Raw genomic sequence first — 11,044 nt, 5'->3', positions numbered from 1 at the left:
GAGGAGGAGGAGGAGGAGGACACCCTAGCCCTCCCCAGGAGACGGAGGCATCACTGCTTCTGGGCGCAGGGTTCCTCTAGGGTGCATCTATGCTGCTTCTAGCTGCTCTGGGGTCTCATATGCTATCTTCCTTGACTTGAGGGGAAGGTTTCCTTGGGTATTAGGATTGAGGAAAAGACTGGGGCAAAATGGAGAATGAAGAATTGAAGGAATGCATGAATACTGAGAATTTTGCTACTAGGAATGATTTTTTTCTAGGTATAAGAAGTTGCAGACATGCTGAATGAACAAATGCCGGGAGAAGGCTGAATGCCTGTTCTCAATGAACAGATCCAGGGATGAATAAACTTATGCTGGTTGGTCATGGGACATGCAGTAGATTCTCAGAACGGGCAGGCCCTCAGAATATCTCTCTCCATTTCCTTCCTAGGAGCCCTGGCTGTGGCTGGGGGGCAGTGGGCCATGCCAGGGGCAGTGGAAGGCCCCAGGTGGAAGCAGGCGGAAGACATTAGGGATATTTATGACTTCAGAGATGTTCTGGGCACGTGAGTCTCAGGGTGGGGGGTTGGGGGGTGACAGAATTGGGAAGGGCTTTGCTCTTGAGCCTGATGGCTGGAGGGGCTGAGTCTGGGGCGATGCTTCCTCTGGTCACTTGATGAACACTTACTTCCCTTTTCCAACAGAGCAGGTCTTGTGGCAGCTTTGCAATGGTGCAGGCTAGTGCAGCTTTTTGGTTCTGGCTAACTGTGGGTAGGATGGGGCCTCTCTTGTATAGTCATGGGTTCCTTATGAAGAGAAGGAAGTACAGGAGAACAGAAGAACCATTTATCTAGATTGCTGCCAAGAGCTGGGTATTCTGGCCTAGATTTGGAAACTGAGGCTGGGCATGGTTGCTCTTGATGGTGGGAATCCAAATATAACTCAAACCTGGTTTTTCCCCTGTATTACTTGGTTCTAGAGACACAGACAAAACACAAAATGACAGGCAGATGCGTATTATACTCTTATTGAGGTGGTAGAGGCTAGAGTAGTCTCCTCTGTCTGGGTAACACTCCCTGAAGGACAAGAGACCTGGTGTGGGGGGGAGGCAAAAGGAGAAGATGGGTGAGCTTGTGCTTGTCAGAAAGAAGGAAGGTAATTCAAGACAGGTGGAACAGTGCGTGTAAAGGTTCAGAAGTCAGGCTACCACAGAAAGAGGCAGTCTCCTGGGGAGACATTCAAGCAGTAAAAGATGGAAAGGGGCAGAGAATACAAGGCCTTGAGAAGAGACTAAGAAGGCAAGAGGTCATTTCAAGGCACAAAGGAAGACATTTAAGACTGACTATTGGTGCTGGAGATGGCTCAGCAGTTAAGAGCATTGGCTGAGCTGTGCTGTGGTGGCACACGCCTTTAATCCCAGCACTTGGGAGGCAGAGGCAGGTGGATTTCTGAGGCCAGCCTGCTCTATAGAGTGAGTTCCAGGACAGCCAGGGCTACACAGAGAAACCCTATCTTGGAAAATAAATAAATAAAAGGGATCCGATGCCCTCTTCTGACCTTTGTGGGCACCAGGTATATATGTGGTTCAGACATACATGTAGGCAAAAACACTTGTACACATAAAGTGGCAAAAGCTGAAAAAAAGAAAAAGTAAAAAGGACTAGCCATCATGTGTGGGCAAACTGGAGAGCCAAGAATGGCCACCATAGTAATGATGATTCTGTGAGGATCTAAAGGGCATTATGTTACCTATAACTCAAACTGAATCAATCAACCACATACATAATCAAGTATTACAGGGGTAGAGTTCAGGCCCAGTTGGCTTGCATGTTGCCAGCCTGGCTTCCTTTGGTTGGCTTCAATTTGGAGCAGGCTCTCCCCAGTATTGACAAAGATGACTGTATCCACTCCAGGCTGCCATCCTCCCTGCTCATTCATTCATCCTCAGTGCCAGGAAACTATCATAAGTGATCAGTTACTGAGGCACTGAGGCGGGGACAGACAACCTTGACTGGCCATGTCTGGCTTATGTGACCACCTCTGGAGCCAGGGGGTAGCTGAGTGCGGAAGGACATAGGTAGTCATGGAGGCTACAGGCAATGGAGGAGAGGGCGAGAAGCTGGGGTTCTAGCTCCTCATCTTGCAAATCTCTGACTCACAGGGGTGCCTTCTCAGAAGTGATACTGGCAGAGGACAAGAGGACTCAGAAACTGGTGGCCATCAAATGCATTGCCAAGAAGGCCTTGGAGGGCAAAGAAGGCAGCATGGAGAATGAGATCGCCGTCTTACACAAGTGTGTGGGCACTGTACCGACCCCTCCTCATTCCTTTAGATTGCTTTAGAGAGTTTGAATTCAGTTTGAATTCTGAGCCTCTGAGGACAAGAACTTGGCAGGGGGTGACTGGCACAGAGCTAACCTCTCAGATGAGCCTGGGGTGCCAGGGCTTGTTTAGAGGATGAATGTGTTCATGGAGCCTCAAGGCCAACCCACCCACACACTGGTCACCCAAGGCCCTCCCATACCCTGGTCACCCAAGGCCCTCCCATACACTGGTCACCCAAGGCCCTCCCATACACTGGTCACCCAAGGCCCTCCTATACACTGGTCACCCAAGGCCCTCCTATACACTGGTCACCCAAGGCCCTCCCATACCCTGGTCACCCAAGGCCCATTGAGTAAAGCAGACTATTTGCTGACCCCCTGACTAAATTAGCAACCAAACGACAGGAAACCTACTCATGCTGCAAAGCTTACAGCAAGCATTTGCTTCCAGTGCCTCTCATTTCCTATCTGGACAGAGAAGAAATGGTCATTTCATTTCCCTAATTTGGGTGGGTGGGATAATGAGGCCAGTGAGGGCAAGAGACTTGTCCACAGTTACACAGAAAGCCTATGGGAAAGCCATGTCTTCCTTATCTCTAAGATCAATCGATACCTGTTCATTTGTTGAGTACTGACTTTACGAAAGCACAGTGCCAAGCACCCTGCTTGTCACGTGATTTCATGTGACTGTCCTTTTATAGATGACACTCAGGCAGAGGTTGCATTCAATTCACCAAATACCATAAGCAACTACTCTGTGCCTGGTACTAAAAGAGAGCTGAATTAGATATTCTTTATACTTGAGGTGACCTCTGGGCCGGGGAGGCTGAAAGTGTAAATAAGGAAAACTTAGAAGCCACATTCCCATGAGAGCTGCAAAGTAAAAATGCTAGCTCCCAAGAAGCAAGTAGCAGAGGCAATATATCCGGGCCCAGGTCTGTGTGACACCAGAGCCCAGTGTTGGCTTGCTATTCTTCTCTTACCTTCTAGCATCAATTTTCCCCCAGTGGGTTCTAGAACCTTGGTGTCCTGCCCTGGATGCAGGTGCCAGGGAATGGGTGCACCACCGGAAGCTGTGAACCACCTCATCTCTCCTTTTAGGATCAAGCACCCCAACATTGTGGCCCTGGATGACATCTATGAGAGTGGGGGCCACCTCTACCTCATCATGCAGCTGTAAGCGTCCTGACTGCCTACCCTACCTCCTCTTCCTGCTGCCCTACTCTCTTGGCCACTTTCTGGTCCTTTGCTGCAGGGTTTCAGGTGGAGAGCTGTTTGACAGAATTGTGGAGAAAGGATTCTACACAGAACGGGATGCCAGTCGCCTCATCCTCCAGGTGCTGGATGCTGTCAAGTACCTGCACGACCTGGGCATTGTGCACCGGGACCTTAAGGTGGGATCTGAGGGGCCTAGTGAACTATATGCACCAGGGGAGGAGATCTGTCTGTACCACTTTGTCTGTCTTTGGGTACCTCTCAGCCCCTCACTGAAGCCTCAGCTTCCCATTTGCAAAATGAACTACTTGTGACCCTCCTAACCAGCTCCTCTTATTCCAGCTTAGACAGGGACACAAGGTAGGCTGGGCTGGTATTTTACCTTAACAACTTATGTGTTTTTTTCTATAATGAAACATCCTACTTACTCTTTGTAGAGAACAAATGGGGACAACAAAGCTTCAGAGAAATGCATAGGGGCCTACATTGAAAAACACTTCTGTCTAAGCCAGCTGTGGCGGTGCATAGAGGCAGAGGCAGGCAGATCTCTGAGTTCAAGGCCAACCTGGTTTACAGAGTAAATTCCAAGACAGCCAGAGCCACACAGAGACCCCTTATCTCAAAAAATCAAAACCAAAACCAAAACAACAAATTTTCCATCCAGGATGGAAGGGTTCTGGGATACAATGGATCTTGGGTTGAAGACTAGCCTTGCCATGCCCTAACTGGCTCTTGGGTGAATCACTGCCTCTAAAGACATTGGTTTCCTCATTGGTAAAGTGGGTTTTTATTCAGACTGGACAGGCTGCCTATGTGGTGGGGTTGAAATCAGTCAAGTACTTATCTAAGATCCAGCACAGGAGGTATAAAAAGTAAAATTTTTTGTAATACTGGGATTTTTGTAAGTTCTATGAAAATCCTTCCTATAACCCCTTGGCTCTGTGTTTTCTGGAACTTACAGTCTTCTAGCAGTAAATGCTAGCTAGCTTCTAATGGATTTAGTGAGCTAGCCACAGTGGATTTTAGAGAAGCATGCAGTGCTGCTACCCTCTGGCTACCTCTGACAACCAACCCCTCTTTCCTACCCTCCAAGCCAGAGAACCTGCTGTACTACAGTCTGGATGAAGACTCCAAAATCATGATCTCCGACTTTGGTCTCTCTAAGATGGAGGACCCAGGCAGTGTGCTCTCCACAGCCTGTGGGACTCCAGGATATGTGGGTGAGGAGGGCCCTGGGTTGGGGCTGGGGATGAGGAAAGAGCCAGGAGCTGCAGGGTAGACATCTGTCATCACCACATCCCTTCTCTCCACAGCCCCTGAGGTCCTAGCCCAGAAGCCCTACAGCAAGGCTGTGGATTGCTGGTCCATAGGAGTCATTGCCTATATACTGTAAGTGGGGACATGGTCTAGGTGCCTGTGGTTAGAGTTGTCTTCCCTGCTGTGCCCATTCCTTCTCTACATTTACCAGATAAATACTAACAGGCAGGAGTATGGAGAGATGGTGCAGGCGATAAGAGTAACTGCTGCCTTTCCAGAAGACCCAGATTCAATTCCCAGAACCCACATGGTAGCTCACAACCATCTGCAACTCTAGTTCCAGAGGATCTAATGCCTACTTTTGGTCTCCATGGGTACACATATACACACACATGGCACACAGACTTACATGCAGGCAAAATACCTATATACATGAAAATAAACAAAGAAAGTCTAACAGGCATCAATCAGGAGATACCATGTTTCCAGCACTGTGGGAGCATGAGTTAGCAGAAAATGAAACAATCCAAGTGCCTGCCCTTAAGAGTTGACATGTAGAAAGAATCAGTGATGGGCTGGCGAAATGGCTCAGCAGGTAAGAGCACTGACTGCTCTTCTGAAGGTCCTGAGTTCAGATCCCAGCAATCATACAGTGGCTCACAACCACCCATAATGAGATCCGATGCCCTCTTCTGGTGCATCTGAAGACAGCTACAGTGAATTATGCTGGAGCGAGCAGGGGGGGGGGGGGGGGGGGGGGGGCGGCGGCAGAAGGTCCTGAGTTCAATTCCCAGCAGCCACACACGATAGCTCACGGCCATCTGTACAACTACAATGCACTCATAATATATAAAATAAATCTTTAAAAAAAAAGAATCAGTAAGAAAATAAATCTATAATAGTATGATCTGGTAAAAATCACTGAAGATAAAATCAAGCAGGAGTAGGGAGATGCGAATTGAATAGATGTCATTTCAGATAGTTAAGGGCCCTTTGTGGTGGTAACATTTGAGTGGCTTTTGAGTGAGCAAACGATCCAGTTTAGGTAGGTATGGGAGGAATGTCGAACATGAAAATCCAATGATAGCATGTTCAAAGGACAGAAGGAAGGCCAGTACTGCCAGATAGAAGTGAGCAAGAAAGTGAACTTCCTGTGGGTCCCTTCTGACTCTTGGCACTGCCCCAAAATGCCACCTCCAAGCCAACAAGTATTAAAGCTGACATGAGTTCGGTTTTTCTCTGCCTAGGCTCTGTGGCTACCCACCCTTCTATGATGAAAATGATGCCAAACTCTTTGAACAGATTTTGAAGGCCGAGTATGAGTTTGACTCTCCTTATTGGGATGACATCTCTGATTCTGGTATTTGGGTCTTTGGCTTCTTCATCTCTCCCCTGCCTCAGGGACCTTCTTCATCTGCTCCAGGAGTCTCCCCACGGTCTTGCCTCTGTCATATTTTATTCCCAGACTAGAAGCTGATGACATTATGTCTAATCTTGGGTTCCCTCTGCTTGGTTCCTAATCTCAGAGCTCTGTAGACATTCAGTCTTCTAATATAGTATTTACAAAAATACATCCCCTGCAGCTTACTGATTTTTCTGAGGCTTAAACAGTATAAATATTTCTATCTTCCATTTTGTATTCCAGTCAGGGACCAGCTTGTGATGGCTCTACAGTGGTTTACACACTAGTGTGAGCATACTGAGTGGATTCTTCTGTAATTATATTCTCAAAAATGGAGGGAGCTAGAAGGCTGGGATATATGGAGTGGGGCAGACAGGCCTCTTGTCGTGCCTTGTCAGGTGAGATGTGATGAGCACTGTCTTGGTGTCCACAGGCATGGTCATGCTGTATCTTTGCTTTTTTCTTGGGGCTCTAGCCAAAGATTTCATACGACATTTGATGGAGAAAGACCCAGAGAAGAGGTTCACCTGTGAGCAGGCCTTGCAGCACCCATGGTGAGAGCTCCTACTCTAAATTGTGTTAGGGTGGGACCTGGGGGCCCCAGACCTGCCCCATCCTCACAGGCAACTCTATATATACCCCCATCCTAGGATTGCAGGAGATACAGCTCTGGATAAGAATATCCACCAATCAGTGAGTGAGCAGATCAAGAAGAACTTTGCCAAGAGCAAGTGGAAGGTCAGCATACACCTTTAATCCTCGGTCTTTCCCAGATTCAATTTGCACAGTACCCAGTACCAACTGCATACAGGACCTGCCTGCCCAGGGAGGTTTTCCAAAGAATCTCTCTTGTTCACTCAATGAAGGCTTCCTGACCCCTAATGTCCAGAGGTGGTTCCTGAGCTCCATCTCTAGAGAGACATGGGGCCCAGGAAGGGTCAGAAAGGTGGCTATAGACCTATAGTTGACTAGTAATTAACCAGGCATAGAGAATACACCTGAGGTAGAGGGAACAGCAGTGCAGAGAGGCCAGGGTAAGAGAATGTGGCCTGCTGGACTTCAGGGGCTGAAGGAACTAAGGGAACTGAGTGTCAAGAGGCCAGGCTGGAGAAGCTGGTAGAGGCTGCTGTGCCACTGAGGTTCATGACTGCTATAGTGGGACACCCACCTATTGTAGAGGATGACTCCAGAAAGACAGAACGCAGGGGCTCATCCTGAAGAAAGGGCTTTCAGGATGCAGTGAAGGCAAGGAAGGAAGCCTGAGAAGCCCAGCAGGATGAGTCATAGATGCAGCGTATGCTGGGGCTTGACTCAGAAGCAGCAAGAGGAACACAGGAGTGGTCAAAAGCAGGAGGGAGACTCAGAAGAAACAAAGATGGAAGACATACTGAGGGAGTAAGATGTCAAAGGCTGCCCCAACCTTTCGGTTAGGGACAAAGTGGACAGTGGTACCATGACCATGATAATGACCCTGGTGCAGAAACATGTCTTAAGGGGGTGATTGTAGCTTTGGACATGGTCATGAGTAGCACACAGGACATCTGGGTGGATATAAAATGATAGAAACAGGCAAATTATGTAACCTTTCTGCACCTCAGTTTCCTCCACTGAAATTAATGCTATTCCAGCACTTGGGGAGGGTGAGGCAGGAGGATCAGGAACTACATGAAACTTTGTCTCAAAAAAAAATCTGGGTGGGATGCTGAGTACTAGCTTAGTCGGCAGAGTGCTTGCTTAGCGTGCATGAAACCCTGGGTTGGCTCACTAGCATCATACAAAACTGGGCGTGGTGGTTGGTGGTATAGTTTACAATCCCAGGCCTCAGGAGATATGAGGTAGAATGGAGGATAGCCAGGATACGTGAGAACCCATGTTAAAAAATATTAATGTTTGCCAAAGCCAGGTGTAATGACATACACCTTTAATCCCAGCACTTGGGAGTCAACAGGTAGGCAGATCTCCATGGGTTCCAGGACCGCCAGTGCTACATAGTGAGACCATGTTGCAAACAAACAAACAGTGCTTGCCGTCCTTGGTATGTAGCATAAATATGCCTGTAATCTCAGCACTCTGGAGCTTGAGGCACAATCCATACTAAGACTGTCTAAAAAGAGAAACAACACGAAAGTGCTGCCTCAGATGTTCTGAGGATTTAATGAATGAATAACCAGGCAACATGCTCAGAGCTGTGTAGACACATAAATGTTGGTTAGATGAATTATAGTTTTATGTCCCTTTGTATGCATTTTACATATGTGCTGTATGTCTAACTGAATATAGTTTAGTAACACCTTAGAGTCTGGGAGGACTTGGGGAGATTTGCATTGTCGACCGTAAGCCCTTTAGGTCCCCTTTCAGTAGTCTCCTCCTCTCTTTCCACAGCAAGCTTTCAATGCTACTGCTGTGGTTCGGCACATGAGGAAGCTGCAGTTGGGCACCAGCCAGGAGGGGCAGGGACAGACTGGCAGCCACGGAGAGCTGCTGACACCAACAGCTGGCGGTAAGAACCAGGGTCTCGTGGAAGGGCATAGGTGGTCCATGAGAAAGCACAAGGCTGGGGCTGGAGCCTGCTCCACAGCCACCTTGCCCTTTCCTTCCACAGGGCCAGCAGCCGGCTGCTGCTGCCGGGACTGCTGTGTGGAGCCAGGCTCAGAACTGCCCCCTGCACCACCTCCCAGCTCTAGGGCCATGGACTGAACATCAAGCATGTCAGGGTTTCTTTCCTTGGAGGGGTTGGAGGCAGCCTGCTTCCTCCATACCCCAGAACTGGGGAGTTTCTGACCCATACCTCTTAGCCCCTCCCCTCTCACTCTTCACTGCGTTTTCCATACAAATGTTTCTATTTTATTGTTCTTTCTTGTAATAAAGGGAAGATAAAACAAGACAGTTCTGTTTGCTCAAATAGCTTCCTTGCTCCCTGTTGTAAAAATTGACCGTTTGATTTGGGGTACTGGCCTCTGAAGTAGGAATGAGACTGGGTGGGGACAAGGGAAAGAAATGGAGAACAAAGGGAAAAATATCAATGACATCTTTTGTCCCCTGGGCCCTACCTATCCCTCTGGCCTCTTAGATCCCTTTTTGCGTTTTGCTGGTGGCTCCCGAGATGGGTTTGGCTGGCGAAGGTCAGCACTGAACAGCACCTATGGGAATGTGGGGCATAAGGAGTCTATGGTAAGCAGGGCGTGCTGAGGTCAGGGCTGAGGTCAATGGAGAATACTTGGGTGGGGGTAGTGGGAGTCATGAGAACAGGTGGCTGAAGAGTCCAGAGGTCAGGCAAGGTGAGGGAAAGTCCTTTAGGGTCTGGGCTAGGTATACTTACTGCTTGGGCCCAGCCAGCATAAGGTCCCCACAGATTCCGGAAAAAGTTTCCTACATTAGAAGTGAGGAGACTATGTTAATTGACCCATGTGCCCTCCATGCACAGAGATGGGTACTGTGGGAGAGATGATTAAGAATGAGAGATTCTCTAACCTCAGCCCAATGTCCCAGCATCACCCTCTCCTCACCCAGTTCTTTGTTGGCCAAAGGGCTCGGGCCCTTAGCCTGGGATGTCTTAGGATGCCAGCCGTAGTCACGATGGGCAATCTGCCACACATGGACGTCCACAGGCACAGCCTGGGGTTTGTCAAGGGCCATTAAGCAGATGCAGTCAGCCACCTTTGACAAAGAGAGAACTGTTGTGGAGGAATGGCAGGATTTGGCCAGCATCCAAAGCTATCTGCTTCCTCCTTCCTCTACGGCAGCAATGTTCTGCATTCTCAGTCAGTATGCAGTCATTACCCATTACTTCTAAAAACAGCTCCGAGAAGACTTGTTCCTGAATGAGCATCTGTGTGGGCTGTATGCTCATATAACCTGGGAAGGAGGTGTATGACCATGCTCGTTTCACAGATAAGGAAACTGGGGCTCTAAAAACTTCTGCAAACAAACAGTGGTGCACATGATGCACGGGCACAAAGAACCTTTCTAAAGATTTATCCAAAGGGCAGCCTCTTTTCTGCTCTCTGCATTCTTGGACAAATCACACAGCAGAAATTAGGCAATGCCAAAATGTAATGCCAATCCATTAAAAAAATCTTTAAGTCAGTGGGGCTGGAGAGATGACTCAGCAGTTAAGAATACTGCCTGCCTGCTCTTCCAGAAGACCTGGGTTCAATTCTCAATACCTACACGGTGACTTACAACCATCTGTAACACCAGAATACGCAGATGCCATGTGTCTGCAGGTTCCCATGGAGACTAAAAGAGGGCATAAGATCCCCTGGAACTGCAGTTAGAGGTGGTTGTTGTAAGCTGCCTGACGAGAGGGTGCTAGGATTCAAACTCAGGTCCTTTGGAAGAGCAGCAACTGATCTTAACCTTTGTACCATCTAGCCAGCTCCTGAAAACTCATTTTAAGACACAGAGGAATATAAAAAATAAAGATAAGTTATAAATCCTAATAGTCTGATAAATAGATCTACTGACATCAACAAACCATTCTGTAAGCACATGTAATTTCAAGAAAAGAAAAGAAAAGGTAAAACAGAAACATTTCCATTTGTCTCCCCAAAGATAACCAGTATTAACTTTCTGGCTCTTCCCTCTAAAAACTTCTGCAAACAAACAGTGGTGCACATGATGCATGGGCACAAAGAACCTTTCTAAAGATTTATCCAAAGGGCAGCCTCTTTCATGCTCTCTGTGTTCTGCTTTTGTCTCTGGTAAAACATGTGCTATTCCTTCATCCTTCCTGTGCTCCCTCCAGAAGCCAGGTCTTCCCTGGATTCTTAGCTGTGCCTTCTTTCTGCCTCTCCTACTCTCAGTGTGGGTAAAAAGGGCATGTCCTACCTCTCTGGGGCCTCACCTTGGCGCCCACCCCTGGCAGG

General features: G+C 48.1%; 2 protein-coding genes across 10 annotated transcripts in view; one reads left to right on the top strand and one right to left on the bottom strand.

The window, feature by feature from the left end:
- The window catches only part of Camk1 (calcium/calmodulin dependent protein kinase I), an 11,024-nt gene extending 1,962 nt beyond the window's left edge, over positions 1–9,062 (top strand). The window contains exons 3-13 of one of the 4 annotated variants that reach the window (XM_031382877.1): positions 431–545; positions 2,141–2,272; positions 3,347–3,478; positions 3,558–3,696; positions 4,611–4,737; positions 4,831–4,906; positions 6,022–6,134; positions 6,652–6,730; positions 6,827–6,914; positions 8,559–8,676; positions 8,779–9,062. In XM_031382877.1, the coding sequence (XP_031238737.1) occupies positions 463–545; positions 2,141–2,272; positions 3,347–3,478; positions 3,558–3,696; positions 4,611–4,737; positions 4,831–4,906; positions 6,022–6,134; positions 6,652–6,730; positions 6,827–6,914; positions 8,559–8,676; positions 8,779–8,873 (1,182 nt within the window). In that variant the 5' untranslated portion in view covers positions 431–462 and the 3' untranslated portion in view covers positions 8,874–9,062. Of the gene's footprint in view, positions 1–430; positions 546–2,140; positions 2,273–3,346; positions 3,479–3,557; positions 3,697–4,610; positions 4,738–4,830; positions 4,907–6,021; positions 6,135–6,651; positions 6,731–6,826; positions 6,915–8,558 lie in introns of all 4 variants that reach the window. The other 3 variants (XM_031382878.1, XM_031382875.1, XM_031382876.1) reach the window with 3 other exon arrangements.
- Ogg1 (8-oxoguanine DNA glycosylase) overlaps positions 9,003–11,044 on the bottom strand; it is a 6,329-nt gene continuing 4,287 nt past the window's right edge. For 3 of the 6 annotated variants that reach the window (XM_031382879.1, XM_031382882.1, XM_031382884.1), the window contains exons 5-6: positions 9,683–9,833; positions 9,323–9,545 (exon numbers count right to left, since the gene is read on the bottom strand). In XM_031382879.1, the coding sequence (XP_031238739.1) occupies positions 9,343–9,545; positions 9,683–9,833 (354 nt within the window). In that variant the 3' untranslated portion in view covers positions 9,323–9,342. The other 3 variants (XM_031382881.1, XM_031382883.1, XM_031382885.1) reach the window with 2 other exon arrangements.

Source organism: Mastomys coucha, unplaced genomic scaffold, assembly GCF_008632895.1.
Source record: "Mastomys coucha isolate ucsf_1 unplaced genomic scaffold, UCSF_Mcou_1 pScaffold20, whole genome shotgun sequence".
Taxonomy (NCBI): domain Eukaryota; kingdom Metazoa; phylum Chordata; class Mammalia; order Rodentia; family Muridae; genus Mastomys; species Mastomys coucha.
Note: the sequence above shows the minus strand (reverse complement) of the source record. Positions and strands in the feature narration are given on the sequence as shown.